This window comes from Mytilus californianus, unplaced genomic scaffold, assembly GCF_021869535.1.
Source record: "Mytilus californianus isolate M0D057914Y unplaced genomic scaffold, xbMytCali1.0.p SCAF_5, whole genome shotgun sequence".
NCBI lineage: Eukaryota > Metazoa > Mollusca > Bivalvia > Mytilida > Mytilidae > Mytilus > Mytilus californianus.
In genome coordinates, this window is record NW_026262701.1 from 62,370,494 (window position 1) to 62,398,265 (window position 27,772).

Below are 27,772 nucleotides of genomic sequence, written 5' to 3' on the forward strand. Positions count from 1 at the left end.
GTGTACACGGTCACGGATTCCACTGTGCTCTCAAAGTGGTGTCTCGAATAACGGAGGAGTTTACGTGCACTCATACGTTATTTTAAACATCATGACATTCGTATCTTTCCCACGTTCTTCTCAGAACATAGAAAATGGCAGACGGAGAAGTTGATCGAACAGTTTGGGTTGGAAATTTACCAGAAACCGTTACAGAAGAGCTGTTGTTTGAACTGTTTTTACAGGTCTCTAAATTTCTACCTTTAAAAAAGTTTACCTCCAAAAAGTTCTATGTACCCGTGCAGTTCAATTCCGGGTATACTATAAGTCAAATCGGCACCTGATCCGGCAAATTATATAGAAAATGTCAAATTGGCACCTAATATTATTTTTACCTTTTCTACCTTATTAATCCACAAGGATTAATCATGTGCTACTTCAAAAAAATTTAACCTGATATTTTCATTGCATTTTCACTAATATCGCCTTTTTTATCGGCATAAAAAAGAGAAGTTGTGGATATTGAATTCTAGACAGTTCGGTACCCAGACAAATCGGCATCCGGACAAATCGGCACCTATCATAGACAAATTGGCACCCTCGAAAGACAATTCGGCACCCAGATAAATCGGTACCTAGACAAATCGGCATCTAAGGGAGCTACCATTTGATTTTATGGGGGGGGCTAGGATGAAAAATTTTGTCCTGCATTTTTTTTTAGTTGTAATCTCTGTCCTGCCTTTTTATTTTTCACTCTATTCGGTCCTGCTTTTTTTTTTTATTAGTTTATCCTGACTTTTTTTACATAAATTGTCATCCTGCCTTTTTTTGGGCCAAGTTGCTCATCCTGCCTTTTTTTTTTTACTCACAGGGGACAATCATTGGACCACTCTTATTCCTGGCTTATATAAACGACCTGCAACAATCAACAACTTCTGAGGCAAGGTTATTTGCAGACGATTGCCTAGTTTATAGAAAAATAAAGAACAGAAAGGATAGCCAGACACTACAAGATGACCTCAACACACTCCAAGAGTGGGAGTCACGATGGCAGATGAATTTCCATCCCGAGAAGTGCATTGTGATACGGATAACCAACAAAAGAAACCCACTGATAAGGAACTACCAACTACATGGTCACACTCTAGATGCAGTTGAGCATGGGAAATACCTGGGAGTCACCATAAATCACGACCTACAGTGGAAGACACATATCAACCAGACGGTAGGCAAAGCATCAAGGACACTAGGCTTCCTGAGAAGGAACCTAGGGCAGTGTAAACCAGAATTCAAAGCCAATGCCTACATCACCATGGTTAGACCAAATCTTGAATATGCTTCCTCTGTATGGGACCCCTACCAACAAAACCTTGAAAAAGATCTAGAACAAGTGCAGAGGAGGGCAGCCAGGTTCGTGTTCAATGAATACCAAGACGTATCCCCAGGTTGTGTCAGCTCTTTAATGGAGAGACTAAGATGGGAGCCTCTTAAAGATCGCCGCTGCAAAGACCGCCTCACAGTGGCCTACAAGATACACAATAGATTGGTAGATATTGACCGATCAAACTACTACAAACCTGGAGATTCACGGACCAGAGGAGGTCACCGCATACACCAACAGCGTACTCTAAAAGATCAGTACAGGTACTCCTTCTTCCCAAGATCAACCAAGGAATGGAACACACTACCGGAAAAAGCCACAACATCAGCTACACTCGAAGAGTTCAAGGCCAACCTAACCATCCTGCCAGAGGCCTTGACAGGAGCTTCTCACACCTAGAACTCCTTAGATCCCAGATGTATATAGTTTTAATTTGTAAATAATAATTACTGTAAATAGTTACTGCTGGTTTTGATAAAGGAGGAGGAAAGGCCTCATGATTATACGAGCAAGAGTCATTATACACTCAAGAAGAGTCCGACTCTGTATTGAAAGAAGAAGAAGAAAAGTCCTGTCCTGCCTTTTTTTTTCAAATTTCATCCTAGCCCCCCCATAAAAATCAAATGGTAGCTCCCTAACATAGACAAATCGGCACCTTATAAATTATATATCTTTGATCTAAATAATATAGTGAACCAAAAATTAAAACTTCCTGGCACTGATATATGTATGAGGGCCTGAACTCAATTTGCAAGTTTAGTGTTAATACATGTATATAACAATTATGTTTTTACAAATTACTAATTTGTTTCCTGCACTATTTACAACATTATTATCAATATTGTATATGGTATCTTCGAAGAAGTATCTTATTATAAGTGGTTTATTCCTTTTGTTATTTATTTGTGAAGACTGTACTGCAGCTTAAGTCATTTTGATAGGTGTCTTATTTGTGTGTATTCTTTTTCCTGATACAATGAACATTCAGATTTTATAGATTTCACCATTCATGTACTAGTTTTAATGTTCATGTACTAGTTTTAATGTAATGCATAGTTCTATTACCATAGTATCCCAAATCAATAAAACACATCTAGAATATTAATAATATTTATTTATTATATTTATTATAATTATATTCAACAGTTTATGCATACATGTAATACATATAATAAATAATAAATTATCATAAATAAGCTGTTAATTCCAAGTTTAATAATTTTTTTCAACAAACCATGTTTCCAGAGCATGTCAAATGCTTTCTGGAAGTCAATAAATACACCTATAGTGACTAACTTTTTCAAAAAGCTCTTTTGGATGTCATTGTCTAATCTAATACACTGTTCTAATGTGCTTCTGTTTTTTCTAAACCCACTTTGGGTGGGTGCATACAACTTATTTTTTTCTAAATACCATTTTAAGCGATTATTAACTATTTTCTCCATAATTTTATTGAAGTTTGAAATCAAGGAGATTGGTCTATATGACAAAGGGTCGGAGTGGGGTTTCCCAGGTTTTATATGTGGGATAATAATTGCATGTTTCCATGTTTTGGGTAGTTCCTGTAGAAACCATATTCTATTAAAAAATAATAATATAATATTTAAGGAGTAAGAAAAAGAATCCCAAAAGTGTTTACCTTTATAATGTTTCTGGGTATTTACTCATTATGGCTGACGCTGTTATGTTTATTGCTTTTAATATTAAAACAATAAAATATAGTTTTCAGGTATTGTGTTGTCTTAACAGATGTAAGGATCAAACGAGAACACAAGCTGCAAACACAAGCTATACACTTTTGATCTCAGATTTATACATAAAATACTGATTAATGCATAACTACAATTAATTATGATTTAATTAAATAATGTTTATTCAAACAACAACACATCTAACAATCAATTTTGATTTAATTAAATGATGTTTATTCATACATACATAATCATTTAGGGTTTAATTAAATGATGATTATTTTTTTTGTAATGCATATTTTATCTACGAATTATAATATTACTGCAACCAGAGACATATAATACAAGATATTTGCTCTAGTAGAGTCTATTATTGTATTATATGTCTCTGCTGCAACAATTCTCTAATTTTTCTAATACATATATTTTTAAAAAACGAGGTGCCGAATTGTCTTGGTCCCGAAATGTCCAAAATGGATGCCAAAATGTCTTCGGACTTGGGTGCCGATTTGTCTGGGTGCCGAAATGTCTTGTTACCGTGGATGTTCTTCAGAGTGCCAGATAAGAATTCACAAAAACCCACCATTTTTTACTTAATTGAGTGAAATAGTTTTTCAATTGCATTATTATAATTCCAATTCACCCCTCAAGCAAATATCAAATTGGGTTTTTCACCACCAAGCTCCTTATTAACGTATTGGGTTTTTTCATCAACACAATATTGAATTTAGGCATGTTATAATCACATTCTATCAAACAGAGATGTTCATCCATCTTATTAATAAAATATGTTTCTTTTATATGTGATAGCTGTTTTATTTGGTTTATACACTGACGAGCAATTGTATGTCTAATTTGTGTCCGGTTTCAAAACGAAGTTTTATATTTTCCATAACTTATATCTACTGGTTGCACTAATAGGACAGTACCTAATTTACCTTTCTAGAGCACATATGATCACCATTCATTTTATTTGGGGTAGGTGTGGCTAATAGTTTTCAGATTTTGTATGTAATATTTGTGAACATTAAGTGATGTAAGATAGTGTTGCCAGTCCCTATCACCTGTTTTCCAGACCTACTTAAAAAAAAAGTAGCTCCCAGATTTAAGATCCGTGACCAGGTTTATAGGGTGGTTTAATGACTGAGACCACATTCAATTTACAAATAATCCTGCAACATAAAAAAAATGAATGACAATGTTGTACTGCACTTAATTAATTGCCAATAAGACAACTACATGTATCTTAGGCATACAGAACAATAGACCAAAAACAAAGAAAGTGGCAAGCTACATTTACATCAAAACTAATATGTGTGTTCACTCATCAACTAAAATGAAATATATATTATATATACTCTTGAACTAAGAGTTAACAATGTTTTTGATTAATTTTATTTACATAAATCTGGGTTTACTTGTCCCTTATTAGAACTTTTGGTTTCCGATGCTGACTTCATATAAGTGATTTTGCCTTTCATGTTCCAACTGATTTAGTTCTGACGAGTTCTAACCCTGTTCTCGTTAAGGCACGCAAACACGCCATTGCAATAACACTAGCTCAGTCTTTTCATCAAAATTCCTCAGCTCTCAAAAAGAAGCTAAAAACATACTTCTATTCAATATTTTTACCGGAAATCTACTTTCGTTTTAATTCATTGCTAAGTTTAATGTTAAATCCCGAGCAATACGAAAAGAATTATGACGACATGACTAACGCTAATTGGATAAAGACAGAGAAGATCGAAATGTTTTCATCACCATGTGCAACGGAAAATTTCAACAGGGACCCTTTCAACGCTCTACTTTCAGAACGAAAGGACATTTCCGATTTTCAATATTACAAAAATAGATTTACTCGACGACTATGTAATAGATAAGGGTAAATAACACACACGATAGCGACTAAAAGCGTTAAGAACTCATGGTTTTGACAAATTATTGGGGTTTCCTTTGCATGAATTGGGTTTTAGAACGCCGCAATGGGCACTTGCATTGGGTTTTCAATTATTTTTATTGCGTGATCACGCAAATACGCAGCTTATCTGGAGCTCTGATTCTTGCATATTATTTATTTAAACATCTGTTTCCACTTTTCCTCTACTAGAATTTCGGAATCTGGGTCCGTTCAACATGATTCGTGTTCACCCTAGTACTTGTTGGCCCTGGGTACGTTTGCCCTTATACCTGTTCACCCTGGGTTCGCTCTGATTTTTATTCTATTTTGTTGTATAATGCTTATTATTTGAAAAGAGTATGTTAAAGTTTGTTGAAAATTTTACCGAATATTTATGTTGTACTGCTGCTACCAAATAACTACTTTCCTTTGATCTGCATTGTAGAGTACCATGCAGGAATACAAGGTATTTAATATAAAACAACTGAAGACCATGTTATCTGCATGCATTTATCTTTATTGATAAATTTTAACAAATTCAAAACATTCAACGGTTACATGTATAACAAGATCCAATTCGAACACACCAGTTATGTCCTTAATTTTTAACACTACACTATTATTTTAAAGAGCACATAATTATATAGTAAATTTGTCAAAACGAACTTGAGATCAAAGAAGCCAAGCTGTATGTGAAAAAAAATATCCCATTTAAGTCTTACAATTCGTACATCGTTGTTTTTACTCATTCCAAGCCGACTAGTTTATTTTAAAAAAAAACCTGTTACTTTCATTATTAATCCAACAGACAATTAATACAAAAATAAGTGAGCTCAAAAATATATAAATATTATACCTAATCCGCATTCTAAATTACAATCAACGGTCATTAAAATTAATTCTTATTAAAACAAATGTGAGAATGAAGCCCACTAATGCTCTAAAACAATGATTTTTCATGCATTTCGTGAATATTTTCTTTAGTACTGATCATATAGATATCTGAATAAGTTTATTAAACCTTAATACCACTATATTTATTAATTTTTAACCGGATTTTCGAAGGAAATATCGGTTATTGAATTGGGGATGTACGGCGGGAGGTTGCCAAACAGTGTCTCTTCAATAACATGAAAGCGCTGTGATGATTTTTTTTCAAATTTAGATATGTTGTTTCTTGTGACTAAATGAAGGTCAAGTTCAATTTTCACGATTTTAGTATTTCTCCATTTTGAGTTATCACCATTTCTAATATCCAAAAGTGGTATTTTTAAATATTTTTCTCTTGTTATCATATTATGACTAAGCATAGTAAATGTCTTATCTCAAAATAAAAATTGGAGTGACAGATTTATTTGAAAATTTTCTATTTCCTTAGTGGTGATGATTATAATCTATATTACTAGACATTTTGAAGTTAATTACAATATGTAATTATTATATATGTAATGTTAGAGTACTATGTTAAACAATAGTTCTTTTCAAAGGGAAATAACCACTCAGATTTGCAAGTTTGATTTTCATTATTGATTAGATCTGGGAAATATCTTAGCATATGATAATCATTGGAGTGACAGATTTATTTGAAAATTTTCTGTTTCCTGATAAGATCTGTAGGACTGTATATATACAGTTTGAAATTTACTAGTAGGACTTTATAAATGAAGTTTGAAATTTACTGTTCATTATTAGACATTTTGTAGATAATTAAGTCTCCCTAAACCATATATATTCTTTAATCTTACCCCCACCCCCCTTCAATTTGAGAATGTGCTTTTATCTTGTAAACGGTCGAGATCCCCACCCCTAAACCATATATATTCTTGTATGGAACAATAAAACAAATCAAATGAAATATTGGGGGAGTCCTCGGGTTCACCCCCACCCCCGACCCCCTTCTTTTTGAAAACTTGTAAATGGTCAAGATCCCCACCCTGAAACCATATATATTCTTGTATGGGACAATAAAACAAATCAAATGAAATAAAAGGCGAGTCCCCTGGGGTCACGCCCACCCCTTCCTGTTTAAGAACTTGTAAACGGTCGAGATTCCCACCCCTAAACCATCTATATTCTTGTATTGGACAATTAAACAAATCAAAATTTTGTGGTCGTATATTGGTATGATGTTGACGTCAGCGTCGTCATCGTAGTCGTCCGAAGACACATTGGTTTTCGCACTCTAACTTTAGTTAAAGTGAATGGATCTCTATGAAATTTTACCATAATGTTCAATACCACAAAAGGAAGGTGGGGATTGATTTTGGGGTTGTGGTACTAACAGTTAAGGAATAAGGGGCCAAAAATAAGCATTTCTGTAACTTTCAGATATAACTTGTGTATAAGTGTATGGATCTCTCTGACATTGTACCACAAGTTTCCATATCACAAAGGGAATGCTGGGATTGATTTTGGGGGTAATTGCCTCCAAATTTTAGGAATTAGGGGCCAAAAAGGGGCAAAAAACAAGCATTTTTCTAGTTTCATGACAATAACTTGTGTGTAAGTGTATGGATCTCTCTGACATTGTATCACAAGGTTCTATATCACAAAGGGAATGCTGGGATTGTTTTTGGGGGTAATTGCCTCCAAATTTTAGGAATTAGGGGCCAAAAAGGGGACAAAAACAAGCATTTTTCTAGTTGCATGACAATAACTTGTGTGTAAGTGTATGGATCTTTATGAAATTGTACTACAAGGTTCCATATCACAAAGGGAAAGCTGGAATTGAGATTGGGGGTAATTGCCCAAAACGTTTCGGAAAAAGGGGCCAAAAATAAGCATTTTTCTAGTTTCCAGACAATAACTTGTGTTCAAGTGTATGGATCTCTCTGAAATTGTACTGCAAGGTATCATACCACAAAGGGAAGGCTGGGATTGATTTTGGGGGTAATTCCGTCAAAATTTTAGGAATTAGGGGCCATAAAAGGGCAAAAAAACAAGCATTTTTCTAGTATCAGGCCAATAACTTGTGTGTAAGTGTATGGATCTTTATGAAATTGTACTGCAAGGTTCCATATCACAAAGGGAAAGCTGGGTTTGAGTTTGGGGGTAATTGCCCTAAACGTTTAGGAATAAGGGGCCAAAAAGGGACAAAAAAACAAGCATTTTTCTAGTTTCCAGACAATAACTTGTGTTCAAGTGTATGGATCTCTCTGAAATTGTACTGCAAGGTATCATACCACAAAGGGAAGGCTGGGATTGAGTTTGGGGTTGATGAATCATAAGGGGGTTCAAAAAAATTTGGGGGGGATTTTTTTTTCCTTTTTTTTCTTAAAAATTTTCCATTTTAAATTGGTTATTTCTGATTTATATATAAAAACAAATAATAATGATATGGTTTGAATAGGTAAATTAAATTTTTTAAGTTCTTAGACCACATTCATTCTGTGCCAGAAACCTATGCTGTGTCAAATATTTAATTACAATCCAAATTCAGTGCTGTATCAAGCTTGAATGTTGTGTCCATACTTGCCCCAACTGTTCAGGGTTCGACCTCTGCGGTTGTATCAAGCTGCGCCCCAGCGGAGCATTTTATTTTTTGATGAAGTGAACTCCTTTAAAAACTAAGCTTATATTGTCTATTAATAAACATATATTTAGATTTCTGATTTTGGGCCCAGTTTTCAAGTTGGTCCAAATCGTGGTCTAAAATTAAACTGTGTTTGATTTCAGCATAAATTGAATATATATAGGGTTCTTTGAAATGCTTAATCTACGGTAAACCTTTATTTCTTTTCATTATTAATAAGATAATACCACATTGAGGTCCAAAGGGTCCTAAATTAAACTTTTGTTTAATAATAATTTCATCAAAAATTGAATTCTTTGATTCTAACAATGTTTGAGTGTTAAATCATATCTAATTTTAGAGAACTTAGTCCTCACTGGTTGTTGTTATTATATTATTGATTATAATTTGAAAAATTGCATCATATCTTACTTAGAGAACTATTTATCCAGTTTGAGTTATTTCCCTTTGCACAGAAAATATTATGGATAAAATTAACCTGTGTTTCATTTCAACATAAATTAAATATATATATAGGGTTCTTTCAAATGCTGAATCTAAACCTGTATTTAAATATTAGATTTTTGGGCCCAGTTTTCAAGTTGGTCCAAATAAGGTTCCAAAATTAAACTTTGTTTGATTCAACAAAAATTGAATTTATGGGGTTCTTTGAAATGTTGAATCTAACCATGTATTGAGAGATTTTGGATTGTGGGCTCCTTTATCAAATTGGTCCACATTGAGGTCCAAACGGTCCTAAATTAAACTTTTGTCTGATTTCATCAAGAATTGAATTCTTGGGGTTCTTTGATATGCTGATTCTAATATGTACTTAGATTTGGGATATTGGACCATAATAGGTAAATGTCCAATTTCAAATATTTCAGTTCTTTGACCACATTTATTTTGTGTCACAAACCTATGCTGTGTCAAATATTCAATCACAATCCAAATTCAGAGCTGTTTTAAGCTTAAATTTAGTGTCCATACTTGCTCAACTGTTCAGGGTTTGACCTCTGCAGGAAAATCCGGTTTGCTGTCACTCTGACAGCCTCTTGTTTTTAAAAGTAGGGCGAACAAACCCAGGGCGAACAGACTCTATAGGCAAACGGACTCGGGGCAAACGGACCCAAGGCGAACATGTAATCAGGGCGAAAGGACCCGATACCAGAATTTCGTTGAGTATTTGGGAAAATCCCTTCAGCAATGTTATTGATATCTCAACAATGAGTCATCATCTATTTTAAGGTCTCTGGCGCTCTTTTCCCTCTTCAGGCCAAGAATATTATTTTTTTTAAAGTTTTATAAATGAGTGTATTTTTAACATGTTTAAGATCAGAAAATGGCTTGATAAATTTTAATAAAATAAAACCTGCCAATTATTGGGTCTTATAGAGTAAATAAATCCTATGCCATTGATTGCAATTTGAATGAAAAAATACTTTGATGCATTAATGACATTTTGAGCATTGTTTTAGTTATCTTAAACATGTTTAAAACTTTTCATTCTGGACTTTCCATTTGACATGTAAAAATTAAAACAATTGTTGAAGGGAGAATAAAAAAAGGTAATAAGTCCCAATTTCTCTTTTTTTCAAGATATTTATTTGTTATTTGATCTCAAATTTATTCTGTAATGTTCAAATAAATAATACATGTAAAATAGGCCTGACCTATATATTGTTGCACATGCCCAAAAACCACCATCCAAGACAAAGAACGTAGACAGATTGACCATGTTTCTTAAGCTATTCATCAATTAAGTGTATCAGACTGTTTGAAAATAAGTAAGAATATTTACATTCATAGTGGTCCTGTGGATAATATTTGCTCCAAGGGTGTGATTATTTTCTTTTGTATCGAATAAGGGTAACGAATTTCCATATATCTTTTGTTGTTTTATTATTGCCAGGAATTTGGACGTAGTAATTTTTATGCCCCCGCTGTAGCCAGTCAAGGGTGTAACTTAAATAAGTTATTAGAGAAAAATAACATACATGTGTTATTACAGATACTTTCATGAGTTGTCTACTCTTTTTTGCGTGAACCCCCTGAGGGGTTCACGCTTATATATTGGCGAGTTTTGGATGTGTCTATGGGCCACTCGATATCTCTCGGCCGGAAGTGGGAATAAAAAAATCGTGTGAATATTAGAACATATTTGCCTTTTCACAAAACATATGTGTTTTCATAATTAATGTGAATGTTTATTTTAAATATCAAGTATAATGATAACGCAATTACCCTCTACTCGTATGTGTAGTATTAATAAACCTGGGAATAGTTTATTGACATACAATGACCCAGAATAAACTGATTATTCTGAACGTTTAACATTTGAGATTAAGTATTTCAATCATAGCATGAGAAAATGTCGGAAAGCATGAAGAAAATTAGGAAAACGATATTTCCGTAAAAATTATTTATCTAAGGTCGGATACACAGTGGTCCGAGAGCAGAAAGATAAACAAACAAAAGGTTTTTTCTGTTAAAAAAAATATCTTATTTTATTAATAGATATAATATAGATAAATTTTTTTTTTTTTTTCATTAAAGTGTCACATATTGATCTTACACAACAGTAAAATATTTACAAGTACAATCACATAAAAAAAAGATCAACACCCAGACTCTTAAGACTTATGAGACACTATTATATACATATAAAACAGCTCAAACACACAAGGTAAAAAAAAAAAAGAAAATAATAAGAAATCTCATGTATTTATCTTGCAAACTTAATAAATTAAATGGAATAATATAAGTTAAAATTAAGAGAAATTTAAGACTGTTAAATACATCTAGGTTAAAAATTGCGTCATACGACTAAACCAAAATTATGGGTAAAGCTGCGATAAGAGTAAAACATTACTATATATTCTAATATAAAATTAATAAAAGTGAAAGAAAAAAAGAGAAAGAAAATATAATCAAAAATTAATTCATACCACTTTCACCAATTTTCTTAAAAATATATATTAAAAATAATAACAGGCTTTATGAACAATTATTTGTTATAAAAATCTTTTCCTCCTGACATAGAATTTGTGAATAGAGTAGGAAAGTGTTACTTGAATGTCATTACAAGTCATTAAAGCACTAAACTTTAACTCTATACTCATGTTTTCAAAATTTTCAATAATTTGACGTGCATTTTGAAACAAATCATATCTAATGTCTTCATACAGAGGGCAAACCATTAAAAAGTGAGTTTCGTGTTCAACATCATTCAATTTACAAAATTTACATAGTCTACTATTCAGCAGAATCTGCGGTCTGGAGTATCTTCCTGTCTCTACAGCTAGGGGTAGCGATCCACTGCGAAATAATGCCATAGTTCGAGTTACGTTTCTTGGTAAAAGTGAAAGAATATACTGTTCTGTTTTAACACTTTTCTTGATAATACGGTAAGTCCTTAGCTTGTTTCTGTTAGCATTGTTTCTGTTGTCATGTAAATATTTCGCGAAATCAGCCTGGTCAAAGTTCCTAAGTTTTTCACTTATGAGGCGCATTGCCTTTTTAACACTGAGAGTGGTGTTATGAACAATATCAGCAACATCTATATCGTTTGCAAGTTTGTCTATTTGATGATGCCACCCTTTTCGTCGCCGCGAAGCCCACGCTGCAACTTTTGATATAAGTCTATCATCGTTAACTCGTATGATCTTACATTTTAGATGTAGGCATGATAGTTTTTGCTTCGTATAACACGATGTAAGTCCAAGATCTCCGCGCACCGCTGTGTTGGAGGTATGCTTCCCAACTGCAAGAAAGTATTTTGCAGCTTTGTTCTGTACATTGTTAATTACTCTGTGGGATTTGTATCCCCAAACGGCACTACCATAGAATAAAACTGGTTCTACCATCGACGTGTAAAGTTTTTGGTAAACGTTCCAGGTCATACCACCTGTCGCTATGAATTTACCAAAAAGGGCTCCCAAAGCTCTACTTGCTGATTTAGAAAGTTCTGTAACTGCCTTTTCTAGGGTTAAGAACTCATCGAACCATAGTCCCAAATATTTGTATGAGTCAATATATTCTAAATTGTGAGTTCCACATTCAAAATCAAAGTCTGACCGAGCTATCGAAGGATTTCTAAAATGCACTACTTTGGTTTTCGACCGATTGACTTCAAGTTTCCAGTCATCACACCAAGATGCATCCTCATTTAGCATTCTCTGTAGTTTATTTTCGTCCGGTGCAATAACAGCTATGTCGTCGGCATACAGTAGTATGCTTAATGCAATATCGTCAATCTTAATACCACAGTTTAAGTTGTTTACTCGTTCGGCCAGGTCATTTATGTACACCGCGAAAAGACTAGGTGACATCAAACATCCTTGTTTAACCCCCGAATCGACGTTGAACCATGGTGTAAGATGGTCGTTAACTTTAACGGAGCATTTAACATCATCGTACAGAGATTGTATTGCAGTAAGGAACTTTCCACGTATTCCAGCTTTAAACATTTTATACCAAAGAAGATTTCTAGGGACGGAGTCGAACGCCTTTCGCATATCTATGAAACACACAAAAGTTGAAAGTTTCGATATCTTTCTGTCATTGATGACAGTATGTAGCGTATGTATATGCTCTTCGCAACTTCTCTTCTCACGAAAACCGTTCTGTTCGTCGCATAGAGTTTTATTAGCTTCCATCCACTCATTCAATCATAAATTTAAAACATGACAGTATATTTTGCTAGGAACAGACACTAAAGTAATACCACAATAGTTCATAGGATTCTTCCTATCGTAGGATCCTGTCTTAAAGATCGGATTAATAATCCCTGTTGTCCACTGTTCCGGTACTTTCCCCAACTCAAAACATCCATTACATATAACAAATAAAGGTTCAACTGCTGTCGGGTTTTTCAAAACTTCGAAACCGGTAGCTTTACGCACTTTAGCACTTTCGACTGCTTTAATAATTTCTTCTCGCGATATAGGATCGTTCAATGTCGTCACATCATACTGAATGTCATTTCCGTTATCATCTATCGACGGCTGTGCATGGTAATTTTTGTTAAAAAGCTCTTCAAAGTCAGATTTCCAACGTTTTAATACAAAATCTTTATCTGTTCTGATATTTCCTTCATTATCTATCAGGGACCATGGAATACTTTCATTTCTCTCATTTGCTATTCCCAATTTTCCTATAGACTTCCAAAAGTCTTTTTGGTTCGTTAAATATAGTTTTTCTTGTAGCTTTTCTTTTTCCCTATACACGTATTTCCGTTTATATTTTCTATTCAACCTATCAAAACCCTTATGATCAAAATAGTACTTTTCCTTCAAGGTTTTCTTTTGAGCATTTGATCCTTCTGACTTTAGCCAATCTTTTTCACTTTTGCAAACGTTGGTCCACTGATCTTGGAGAACTTGATTCCAATACGGTTTGTACATAGATTTTGTGTGTTTGTTTCGATTGGTGGTGTTGTTAATGACCAGTAGTTTGTCTTTCATTTCGTCTTTCACTACAGCACAGAAATTATCGTATGCCGACTGAACGCAATTATCTACATTTATAGAATTTTCAATACGATTTATTGCTCCGTATATTAAATCGAGTCGTTCTTGATCACTCAGAAAACTGTCTGGAATATTGCTTACATTGTATTTTCGCTTTGCACTTCCAATATTTCTATCAAATGTATCACATGTTATGCTGCATGCTGAACCATCGGGTATTCTAATTTCACCGGTTAAAAGCCAATGATCTGGTATACTAACTGGATAGTGATTCACAGTATTGATTATATCTGACATTTTTACAACATTAAAATCTAAAATATTCCCAATTTGTTCATAAGGAACACAAACGTAGTCCACTACCGATGCTCCTTGTGGTGAGATATACGTAAATTCGTTACATCCGATTCTTCCATTTAGCATGGCAAAATTTATATCCGACAAGAATTCTACGAACAGATCCCCATTATAGTTTTCAGATTGATCAATAACATTCCTTGGAATGATATCATCTACACCTTCAATATAAATGTTGTTGCGGCCACATCGGGAATTAAAATCACCACAAATAACGGTTAAGCCTTTTTGGTTACAATACACCTGTTGAAGCAGATTATCGAAAAATAATTCCTGATCGTTAGGTCTGCTTGACTCCCTTGGCGGTAAATAACAAACGGCAAAGCATATAGAAAAGTTTGATGTTTTACTTTTAAGTTGTATCCATAAAATTCCTTCGACACTTTTATCCAGAATCAGAATTTCAAAATCATTATATATTTCACTTTTGATGAAGAAGCCAACTCCGCCTGAGCCGCTTACGGCTCTTTTATGTAAATTTCCCCGATTATTTCCGATCCATATATATCCATCTACATTCGGAACTTCATTTCCACGAAAAAACGTTTCACAAATGGCAAATATATCGCAATTGGTATTCTGAAGTACACGTTTTCTAAACTGCGAGTTGTTTATACCATCATAAAATAATTTTAAAAATGTCTATAGACATGATAGAGGCAAACAGTAAGGTAGAAATAAGAATAATACAATATTTATGTGCTCAAATGCAAAATGAGTTTGTTGCAGTGTATCTACATGTAAGTGATTTCTAGCTGACAAGTACTAACAAATGATAAATTGATACTTATAGGCTGGTCCGTTGCAAAAAGTGAAGTTGGCTACAGACAAAGATGGCAGGTCAAAAAGATATGCATTCATTACATTTAAACATGCATGTTCAGTACCATATACGATAGATTTGATGTCTGGTATACAGTTGTTTGGCAGCAGTCTCAAACTTCAAACTAGAACAGGTATGAAAAAATGCCAGGAAATTGTTCATTTATATTTTTCTCCTTCATTTTTCCTTAAAGTGAAATTCTTGAAATTATAAAATTACAATCACTTTTCTCCAACAGACAGCATTTTTTTTTTCTTAACAATTGAAATGCCATTATAGACTAAAATTATAATTTTCTCATTTTTGTTGATCTTGTATTGCTGTCAAATATTTTTTGGAAGCCCTGATTGCTGATAAATTTTTTCTGTTTACAACCAAAAACACAAAATGTGTGTAAAAATAGGCATTTAAGGGCAAAAACATCCATAAGAATTGGACTGACAACTTAAGCTATAATGACCTATTTCTTGATCTTGTCTTGTTGGTCATTTAACTTTTTACAGTTTTTCTTTGTTACTAAGTACTGTTAATTCAAAATTGATGTGGGCATTTATTATTGGGATTTGTGAAGAATGTACAAACTGCGAGATTAATTATTGTGATTTCAGGAAAACATGCATACAGAAACATGTATATGTATCGAATTCAGATGATCCATACACACTCCTACATTGTATGCTTTTTATGAATGAGTTACTCGAGGTCTATCCGTGTAAATGATGTCATTGAACAATCAACTCTAACTGTGATGTAAGAACATAAGCATTGTACGGGAAAATGCACAAATGTGAAAGTCTTCAAAAAACATGGAAACATAAACAAGCGAAATACGAATTTGTTGAAAGCCCACTTTCTTAAATTTTCATTATCGTTTAACTTCATCCTAACCTAAGTATGTTATTGTGAATAGTTTAAGCATGTCACTTATGCAGTTTTCTTTGTCCTTTACGTCAATATTAAAAGGGTGTTCAATTACGGGAACAGCAAATAATTGCCTTTACCTAGAACCCTCAAATTGCAAAACATAATCTCTCATTTTTGTCCATTCTTACAAAAATTGCAATGATAAATGCATGCAATAATTTCTAAATTTTCAGTAATCAATGAGTACATTTTTTCAACTAGTACATTTATCATACAACATCTCCTTATTTTTATATTTAGTATAGAAGGAGGATAGAAAAGGCAAATCATAACTATACAATTGTTAATCGATAAACTAAAGTAATTATTATTTCTATAATAATTGTTAACTTCAGTCTTCAGAGTTGTAGAAACAATAAATACGCAGGAACAATGTAGGTCTTGGTCCAGTGACTTACAATTAATTACCAATTTTCAATGTTAAAATTTTCTGCCTAAGCTATTTTGATAGGAACTACTAATGATAGACAATGATATTTTCAATAAATATTATTATCAGTACATCTCAGTTTGACGATCATTTTGGCGCTCTGCCCTTTATGTCATGGTCCAGCAACTTTGCATTAATTAGCAATGTTGCTGTCCATCAGATTGTCTTTTACTGAATTTTCTGATAACAGGCGAGACATCTTTATATGTCAACAGTTTATATTTAAACTACATAAATCCTATATTTTCTGTATTGGCATAGACTTATCTCTCATTAGGTTATTTAAAGCAATAGAAAGTTTGGGCTTCAAAAGTCAACAAAATTATTGACTTTACCTTATACAGCAAATTTGTCTTATTAAAGAGTTAATTTATAAACAAATAATTCACAGACAACTAGCAAAATCATACAACAGTTTTTTTTTTTAAATCATTTCTTGTTATCAGGACCAAACAATGATCACCCAAACTGTTTACTAGAATTATAAAAACTTATTGTCTGTATTGACACGGTTTTCCAACCTCTCATTAGCATGATTAGCATATTTATAGTAATAGAAAGTTTTTGGCTTCAAAAGTAAACAAAATTGTTGACTTTCTACAGCAAACTTGCCTTACCAATATATATATATATATCCCAGGAAATCCTGATCCTAAAAGCATCGGACCAAATGGGACTTTTCAGGTCTAGTTAACCTGGAATATCCCAGGATTGTCCCTAGAAGTCCTAGGGTTTTAGGACTTTTCAGGACTAGTAAACCTGAAATATCCCAGGATTGTCCTGAGAAGTCCCAGAATTTAAAAACTTTTCAGGACTTTTTAACCTGGAATATCCCAATATTGTCCTGAGAACTCCTAAGACATTTCAAGACATTTTCCTAGGAATTCCTGGGATATTTAAAAACATACCAAAAAGTCCTGGAAAAAAACACAAACTCTTATCCTTTATAAAATCTATGAAAACACAATATTCATTCTTCCGATTTTTATACGACCGCAAAAAAATTTTGAGGTCGTATATTGGTATGACGTTGGCGTCGTCGTCGTCGTCGTCCGAATACACAATGGTTTTCGCACTCTAACTTTAGTTTAAGTGAATGGATCTCTATGAAATTTTACCATAAGGTTCAATACCACAATAGGAAGGTGGGGATTGATTTTAGGGGTTATGGTACCAACAGTTAAGGAATTAGGGGCCAAAAAGGGGCCGAAAATAAGCATTTTTGTAACTTCCAGACATAACTTGTGTGTTAGCATATGGATCTCTTTGACATTGTACCACAAGATTCCATATCACAAAGGGTCAATGCTGGGATTGATTTTGGGGTTAATTGCCTCAAAATTTTAGGAATAAGGGGCCAAAAGGGGGCAAAAAACAAGCATTTTTATAGTTTCATGACAATAACTTGTGTGTAAGTGTATGGATCTTTCTGAAATTTTACTACAAGGTTCCATTTCACAAAGGGAAAGCTGGAATTGATTGTTGTGGTAATTGCCCAAAACGTTTAGTAATAAGGGGCCTAAAAAGGGGTTTTAAATAAGCATTTTTTAGTTTCTAGACAATAACTTGTGTTCAAGTGTATGGATCTCTCTAAAATTGTATTACAAGGTACCATACCACAAAGGCAAGGCTGTTATTGAGCTTGGTTTGGGGGGAAAGGGGGGTGGGGGTGATGAATCATAAGGGGGGCGGGGGTCAAAAAAGGGGTAATTTTTTTTTTTCATTTTTTTTTTGTTTAAAATTTACATTTTAAGTTAGTTATTTTTTATCACGAAGAGAAAGTAGGAATTGAGTTTTGGGGTTAATTGCTCAAACATTTATGAATAAGGGGCCAAATATTGGTCGAAAATAAGGATTTTTTTAGTTTGCAACAAAAACTTGTGTTCAAGTGTATGGATCTCTGTGAAATTGTATTGCAATGTACCATACCACAAATTGAAGGTTGTGATTGAGGTGGGAGATGATGAATCAAAAGGGGGTTGAAAAAATGTGTGGGGGTAGGATTTTTTTTTTCCTTTTTTTTTCTTTAAAATTTTCCATTTAAAGATGGTTGTTTCAGATTTATATATGAAAGAAAATAATAATGATACGGTTATATATCATGAGGAACTGAAATTTAAAATTATATATATTGTAAATTTAGGTTACATTGGAAAGTAATAATTGGCTTTGGGGGGGGGGGGGGGGGGGGGTGGTGGTGGTTATGGCTCTAATGTTTAAGGAATAAGGGGAAAAAAGGTTAAAAAACAAGGGTTTCCATTTTAATAGACAAATAATTGAGTAAAGAACATTATTTAAAAGCAGTGTAAGGTTGGTAATTCAAACTCATTTAAATATCTCATCTACATTGCTTTTAAATTATGTAAATTGGAAATTTGCCAATAACTTTATTGTTAATAAATGCATTGGAAATTTGCCAACAATTTTAGTGTAATAAACTTCATTGGAAATTTGCCAATATAAAATTTTGCTGATGAAGGTTTTTTGTTTACCTTTAGCCTTGACTATGAAGTCATTTTCTATTTTTATAGCCTTATGATGTAGTTGAATTATTTAATACTTTTATGATGTGTTTAAATGGGGTTTTATCATGTTTATGGTTATAAATTTATTGTTTTAGTATAATAAACTCCATTTAAAATTTGCCAATAAAAAAAAATTTTGTTTATTTTTAGCTATGATTATGATGTCATTTTCTATTTTACTTTTATGGTTGCAAAGAAATTTTTATTTTTAGATATTACTGTTAAATGATGCTGATTAAGGTTTTTGCTATGTTTAGCCATGACTATGATGTCATTTTCTATTTTAATATCTGTTATGATGTATTTAAATGGGCTTTTATGGTTACAAAGGAATTTTATTTTTAGATATTACTATAAAATGTTGCTGATGCTGATTAAGGATTTTGTTTATTTTTAGCCATGACTATGATGTCATTTTCTATTTTAATACCTTTATGATGTAATTTCCATTTTTAGATATTACTGTTAAATGATGCTGATTAAGGGTTTTTTGCTATGTTTAGCCATGACTATGATGTCATTTTCTATTTTAATATCTTTATGATGTATTTAAATGGGCTTTTATGGTTACAAAGGAATTTTATTTTTAGATATTACTTTAAATGTTGCTGATTAAGGATTTTTGTTTATTTTTAGCCATGACTATGATGTCACTTTCTATTTTAATACCTTTATGATGTATTTAAATGGGCTCCCATGTATTTAGATTTTTGATTATTTATACATGTTACCAAATTGGTCCACATTGAACAAAAACGGTCCAAATTCCAACTTTATTACATTACATCAAACATTGAATTCTACATATTCTTTGATATATTGAAATTAACAAACAATTTAGTTTATGGATATTCCACCATAATAGGTAAATTAAATTTTTTCCAGTTCTTACACCACATTCATCCTGTGTCAGAAACCTATGCTGTGTCAAATATTTAATGACAATCCAAAGTCATAGCAGTATCAAGCTTGAATTTTGTGTCCATACTTGCCCCAACTGTTCAGGGTTCGACCTCTGCGGTCGTATCAAGCTGCGCCCCAGCGAAGCATTTTATTTTTTTTACACTGGACATTTGATGGCAAATTTATTTTCTATAGTACAGTCACTGTTTTTTTTTTATTGTTATCATCTTCAGTTCTCTCTGATTTGCCCGAAAGCCCTCTTGACTAGTTAAAGCTAGTCACAGATCTTGGTCCTCACTATAGATTTGCAAAATATCAGAGCTGCTGAATGTTTTTAACAGTAAATCTGAAACAAAAAAGTTCTGGATCTAAAGTATGATAAAAATAATATAAAATACCATATCTCATGCATTAGTATGTCAGATTATTTAAGTCAACATGCTTCTTTCTTTATTTGAATAAATACATACATGTATATATTTTGTGTATAAATGTACCCCGACATTCATATATCATAGACTTTAAAATATCTTCTGACAATTTATTTTAAGCAATTTTTTCTACTCAATCTTATATTTGAAAGTTTAAAAATAAAAGATGAATTCCAGAAGCATGTATCTTGAATTAAGCGACTTATTTCAGAGATATTGCTGCAAATTTGCTTGGGGCAAATCTTTTGTGAATTTTCTCACAGTTCTATGTTTTGCATTTTTCTTTTGATAAATGTTTTTTTTAAGAATAATGATTTATATATAGTTATTAAAAGCATACATACTATTTAAATAATTTTTCATTATTTATAACCATGTATTGCTAATTATTTATTATGGTGATCAAAGTAAATCTTAGGTAAACATTCTATAAGTATTTTCTTTACTCTTATTGTCATATGCACACATTCAAAATGGTGGAATCTAATTTATTTGTACTTACCAAAAGATATTATCCAAAATGCATGTAAACATCAATGCTCCTTAAAATCAAACAGTCATGTCACCAGAAGAATACATCTGCACTATTAATGTTAAAATATAGAACTGTTTGGAACTATTTCATTTGCATCCATTTTGTTCAGGATAGAAGACATTTTTGCTTGTTGTCTAAGTTCAAATTCTAAATGTGTTGGGGGTTGTTTAAGGAAGTTTAATTTCTATTTTCTTTGAAATGTGCCCAGGTGAATAAAGGACCTATATCTTGAATATTTTATATATATCATAATAAAAAAATATCCATTTATTGTTTATTTACCATCTTAATGTTTAAAGTTAAAGTAATTGCAGCAAATGTATAAAGCCATGTGCCCCCCTCACACTTGGCCTCACATTTTATGTTCATAATACTTCCTGTCCAGTGTCTACACAGATATAAATGGAAAACAGATGGCACATTTATACATTTCTTTCACTGGCTCACATGTCTAATTGATGATAAAGAATTATTGAATTCCTTGCATGAAATGAAACCCATGTATTTGAAGTCCTGAAATATCCCAGTAATTCCTGTTAATAATCTAAAGTCCTAAGAGTTCTTGAAAAATCAGGATAAACTTGTGTTGATCAAATCAAGGAATTGTATTATTAGTTACATAGTGTGCTAGTGACCTAATACGGTATATATGGGGTCAGTAAATTCCATATGGGGTGAGAGCGAAGCTCGAATCCCCATATGGAATTTACTGACCCCATATATACCGTATTACGTCACTAGCACACTATGTAACGAATTCATCTTACCGACTATCTTAACGTGTGAAATTTAGACTATAGTGACCTATCAAAATGAGCAAGTCTTCAATACCGTTATCTTTATTTAAAGAAACTACTCCCATTGATCCTACAAAAACAGATACCAACAATAACAATTTGTTAGGTTTAAATGTGTTTTATAAATTTATTTCAATCTTCATCATCAATTTCTTCGTCTGTTGAAACCTTTAAGATTTTTTTTCAGTACTGTTTTGTTTTTATAAAGGGACGTAACACCACTACTAACCGTGTATGAAATAAGCCCCGCCTCCCTACTAACCTAATATGGAATATACACGGTCTCCACACGGACGCTTTTAACCAATCATATTCCTAGAATGTATAGGAGGTAAGATAAATTTAAATATACAATTCCTTGATCAAATATTGTAAGTCCTGAAATATCCAAGAAATTCATGAAACAAATTTAAAGTCTTGGAAATTCCTGAAATATTAGGACAACAGATTTCAGGACTTCATGGGACTGCCTGGAACACTTGAATTATCAGGATTTACAAAATGACCAGTGCTGGGATTTTTAAGGATATCCCAGGACTTCCTGGGATATCCTGATAAAAAAGATTTTTTCAGGACAGCATTTTGCAGGGGCGTGACCCATTTATATCATATATCATTACGATAGACTATTTTCAATTACCGACTTTTGACTCCGGAGTTTATATTTTTATCGGCAGGTTACCTACTCTGTGGTATGACATCCTGGTACTTGGTCAAGTAAGAGCAACGTACAGAAGTAAAATCAAGCTTTCAATGTTTTCTTTACACTGCAAAATCATCGAAAAACAGTAAACTTTCCCCTCAAATTGCACCGATTAAATATTTGATTTTACTTCTTTTGTTTGCTCTTACTTGACCGTGTACCAGGATGTCATACCACAGAGTAGGTAACCTATCCTCACAGTCATGAGGATCTGAATTGCACTGCTTCCAATATTGTGTACGGTATTGAATGTACTCTTTGTGGATTGATCTACGTCGGGGAAACTCGACAAAGACTCAATTTTAGAATGAATGATCATCGGTCTAATGTAAATGATCCTAATAACAACAAATTTCTCTATAAACATTTCAATCAGCCTGACCATTCTATTGTTTCAATGAAAGTCCGGATTATAGAGAAAATATATCATTCAACAAATGACCCCATATTGAGTACACCATATCGTTTACAAAGAGAAGACTTTTGGATAAGAGAGTTGGGAACAGCCATTCCCTATGAATGCAATGACAAAATTGATGGTGTAGGTATTTTGTCTAGTCCCAGGTGTAGTACTGTCAATACATTACAATTATTTAATACTTCTGCTCGACGAAATAGAAGTCATGGTCACAGAAAATATATACCACCTGCTGTGCACACCGTGACAATTGATAGTCTGTTAACGTCTGTTCAAAAACCTTTAGGAATTCATCATATCAGAACTAAATTATACTCCATTCCATTGTCAAAACTTTTTTTACTATTTCAAGAGGCCCAAAATACTTCCGTTACTGATTCTCGTTCTGTTTTGTATAGATTAGTTGCAATAATCATGGACATTGCTAACCATAGACTATTGAAACCCGTATCGACTACATCCAAAAATGAGGAAAAACGTAATTTTTTTAAGGTAGAATTCGCCAATAAAGGTTTAGATGCTGTAAATATTAGCAATATTTTCCATCAGAAATCTGTACAAAAAACTATACCTGATTACTTCAAAAATAAAGCTACACCTGTTATTTCTTATACTTACACCAAGTCTATTGCATCCAAGATTTTCAACCACAAGAGAGTTTTGGAGGCCTTTAACCTCAAAGATGTGAAATCCAAGCCTCCGGAATTCTCATGTGCATCGTCACAATACAAGTATAGTCCAGATGGTCATGTTATTCCTGGTGACCTTGGCTTCGTTACCAATGAACAACTAAGAGAGTTGTTAGCCAAGGGACCAAAATATAGAATTCCCCAGCCCATCAACTGGAAAAAGAATTTCAAGTTACTGATGGATGCAGTTGAGGACTATGCAAGAAAATGGGTAAAGCGCGAACCAGACGAACCAGAACTGGACACTTTGTCTGAATGGATCAAAGCTATTCGATCATGCATTCAGAAGCGCATTCAAAAACTACGATGCAATATGAGCACAAGAGTTATGTACTAACCCTTTCAAAAATCCGGATGTTGTGGATGCTTTATCCTCTTTGCATGGCAAATATGTCGTTGTTCCAGCAGATAAAGCCTCCAATACTATTGTCTTCATATGTAAAAACCATTATTTGCAATGTCTCACAACAGAGCTTGGAATAAATAGAACTACTGGTAACCCTACATATTCTTTAACATCATTTACCAAGGACGAAATTTTACAAAATCACAAATCTGTCCTTATTTCTTAATAATACAATAATTCATATTTTGTGAAAAACCACACTGAATCTACCAGAAAATATACTGAAGATGATATTATCAAAATGCTGGACTTTTTGACCGACAATATATTTGTTGAGTTTGGAGGATTTATATTTCAACAGACAGTCGGTATTCCAATGGGAACTAATTGTGCACCCCTACTGGCCGAATTGTTTTTGTACTCGTATGAAGCAGAATTCATTCAGAACCTTTTAAAAGGCGAAAAAGCACCTTGCGAAATTCTTTAATTTTACTTTCCGATACATGTATATTGATGATGTTCTATCATTGAATAACCCATATTTCAGCCAATACTTACATCTCATATATCCCAGTGAACTTGAAATTAAGGATACTACTGATACTAGAAGGACTGCTTCATACCTTGATCTTTTCCTCAATATTGACACAGATGGACGACTTCACACGAAAATCTATGATAAACGGGACGATTTCAACTTCCCAATTATCAATTTCCCATTTCTCAGCAGTAACATACCCTCTGCCCCTTCGTATGGTGTTTACATATCTCAATTGATACGTTATTCTCGTGCTTGTTCACACTATACGGACTTCATATACAGGAGTGTGCTCCTTACGCAGAAACTGCTCCAACAAAGTTATGAGGAGGACAGATTAAAAATGAGACTCCGTAAATTTTACGGACACCATCACGAAATGGTTGATCCATACGATGTGTCTTTGTCCAAACTAACTAAGGACATTTTTACCACGTGTTAGATTGTGGTTTGTCATTACGCCGTCTGATCTTTTAATTACCGAACGTGACTTATTCCCGATTGTGACTGTTTTACTGAGTGTGAAACCGCATCCGATTGTGACTGTTTTACTGAGTGTGAAACCGCATTGCTATAAGACGTGTCACGGTACTTTTCTATCCCAAATTCATGTATTTAATTTTGATGTTATATTTGTTATTCTCGTCGGATTTTGTCAAATATCTTAACGTCTTTTCTGTTATTTTCGTGTGTTATGGTAAAGATAATTAATCACCCCCTTCATTTATTAGATTTTAGTTTGGTTCAAAGAAATTTATACGATATATTTGGTTTACAGTTTGATTCAGAAGAAACACCGACATAGCTAGATAATACAATTAACTCATTATCTAATTACTACCACAATTTGATATTAATAGTATTGTAATTTTCATTGTTATTAATAAATGTAATGTCAGTATTACAGATCTAATCTTGAATCAATCCTAAATCATCTTATTTTTATACGACCGCAAAAAAATTTTGCGGTCGTATATTGGTATGACGTTGGCGTTGGCGTCGTCGTCGTCGTCGTCCGATGACACATTGTTTTTCGCACTCTAACTTTAGTTTAAGTGAATGGATCTCTATGAAATTTTACCATAAGGTTCAATACCACAAAAGGAAGGTTGGGATTGATTTTGGGGGTTATGGTACCAACAGTTAAGGAATCAGGGGCCAAAAAGGGGCCAACAATAAGCATTTTTGTAACTTCCAGACATAACTTGTGTGTTAGTGTATGGATCTCTCTGACATTGTACCACAAGGTTCCATATCACAATGCTGGGATTGATTTTGGGGGTAATTGCCTCAAAATTTTAGGAATTGGGGGCAAAAAAACAAGCATTTTTCTAGTTTCATGACAATAACTTGTGTGTAAGTGTATGGATCTTTCTGAAATTGTACTTCAAGGTTCCATATCACAAAGGGAAAGCTGGAATTCAGTTTGTGGGTAATTGCCCAAAAAGTTTTGGAATAAGCGGCAAAAAAAGAGCCAAAAATAAGTATTTTTCTAGTTTCCAGACAATAACTTGTGTTGAAGTGTATGGATCTCTCTGAAATTGTACTGCAAGGTACCATACCACAAAGGGAAGGCTGGGATTGATTTTGGGGGTAATGGCCTCAAAATTGTAGGAATTAGGGGCCAAAAAGGGGCAAAAAACAAGCATTTTTCTAGTTTCAGGACAATAACTCTATTGTAAGTGTATGGATCTTTATGAAATTGTACTACAAGGTTCTATATCACAAAGGGAAAGCTGGAATTCAGTTTGTGGGTAATTGCCCGAAACGTTTAGGAATAAGGGGCCAAACAAGAGCCAAAAATAAGCATTTTTCTAGTTTACAGACAATAACTTGTGTTCAAGTGTATGGATCTCTCTGAAATTGTACTGCAAGGTATCATACCACAAAGGGAATGCTGGGATTGATTTTGGGGGTAATGGCCTCAAAATTTTAGGAATTAGGGGCCAAAAAGGGGCAAAAAACAAGCATTTTTCTAGTTTCAGGACAATAACTTTATTGTAAGTGTATGGATCTTTATGAAATTGTACTACAAGGTTCTATATCACAAAGGGAAAGCTGGGTTTGAGTTTTGGGGTTATTGTCCCAAACGTTTTGGAATTTGGGGCCAAAAAGGGGCAAAAAAACAAGCATTTTTCTAGTTTCCAGACAATAACTTGTGTTCAAGTGTATGGATCTCTCTGAAATTGTACTGCAAGGTACCATACCACAAAGAGAAGGCTGGGATTGAGTTTGGGTGTGATGAATCATAAGGGAGTTCAAAAAATTTGGCGGGGGGATTTTAAATTTTAAATTGGTTATTTCTGATTTATATATAAAAGCAAATAATAATGATATGGTTTGAATAGGTAAACTAAAAATTTTCAAGTTCTTAGACCACATTCATTCTGTGTCAGAAACCTATGCTGTGTCAAATATTTAATCACAATCCAAATTCAGTGCTGTATCAAGCTTGAATGTTGTGTCCATACTTGCCCAAACTGTTCAGGGTTCGACCTCTGCGGTCGTATCAAGCTGCGCCCAGCGGAGCATTTTATTTTTTAAATTTTATGTAATTCCAACCATAGGCAGGGACAGATCACTATCACTTTTAGTTATTCAACGTCTTAGTAGTACACCTTTACAACATATAATAAGGTAAACAATATTAATGTTTTATCTCAATTTTGCTTCTTTTTTCTTATTGTTAACCATGAAAAAGAGATGTTTGACAATGACTCATATGTAGGAAGAGCTTCCTTACTACAAATATAATCAGTCAATTTGTGTACAGAGGAAATAAGATAAATGTGTCAATGTTTTTATGTCTTCAACAGGATCATCTCACAATTCACCAAATCCATCTAGCCAGCAGTCACCAGTCTATACAAATTACCCACAGTATTCATTCAGTAATAACAATACTAGCCCAATGACAAGAGGAAACACATGGCATGGGAAAGAAAGATATGGACGACAGAACAGTGAGGGGTCATATAATTCAAGACAAACTCCAAGCAATATCGGAGGTTCAATTTTGTCACCAAGAAATTGTGACCAGTTACCTTTACAAGGCCATAGTCCAGATGGCAATATAGATCCCTTATCACTTCAGTTACGGAGAGAGAGAGTTCTACAGCAGCAGAAGGTCTCATTAGATGCTCATCGTCAGAGAAACTATCCTCCACAAAATCCTTATGGGAACTTTCAACCTTGGCAACAACAACAACAACAGCAACAACAAAGATCATACAGAAGATATTAATAATATCTGAGCAAGGACTTTTATTTTATTTTTGTTTTTATTCTTATTAAAGCCTTCGTGATCCTGATATCGTAAATGTACGTGATTTCAACTAAACTTCTAAACCAAATGTTTTCCAAGTTTAAGTTAGAGTACTGTTCATTTTTAGGTCAACCTATAGCTAATTATTATGATTTGAA

General features: G+C 33.4%; 3 protein-coding genes across 6 annotated transcripts in view; all 3 read left to right on the plus strand.

The window, feature by feature from the left end:
- LOC127701179 (uncharacterized) overlaps positions 1-27,772 on the plus strand; it is a 213,226-nt gene that overhangs the window by 44,595 nt on the left and 140,859 nt on the right. The window lies entirely within an intron of this gene.
- LOC127701182 (RNA-binding protein 7-like) lies at positions 90-27,660 on the plus strand. 2 transcript variants are annotated; one of them, XM_052205016.1, is made up of 3 exons: positions 90-224; positions 15,081-15,243; positions 27,166-27,660. In XM_052205016.1, exons 1-3 carry the CDS (start codon positions 135-137, stop codon positions 27,591-27,593), a joined length of 681 nt encoding a protein of 226 aa, XP_052060976.1. In that variant the 5' UTR covers positions 90-134; the 3' UTR covers positions 27,594-27,660. The 2 variants fall into 2 exon arrangements, with proteins under 2 accessions (XP_052060976.1, XP_052060977.1); XM_052205017.1 differs by lacking the exon at positions 90-224 and adding an exon at positions 4,805-4,933.
- LOC127701173 (uncharacterized) overlaps positions 22,561-27,772 on the plus strand; it is a 152,260-nt gene continuing 147,048 nt past the window's right edge. For 2 of the 3 annotated variants that reach the window (XM_052204998.1, XM_052205000.1), the window contains exon 1: positions 22,561-25,741. In XM_052204998.1, the coding sequence (XP_052060958.1) occupies positions 22,666-23,802 (1,137 nt within the window). In that variant the 5' untranslated portion in view covers positions 22,561-22,665 and the 3' untranslated portion in view covers positions 23,803-25,741. The remainder of the gene's footprint in view (positions 25,742-27,772) is intronic. The other variant, XM_052204999.1, reaches the window with a different exon arrangement.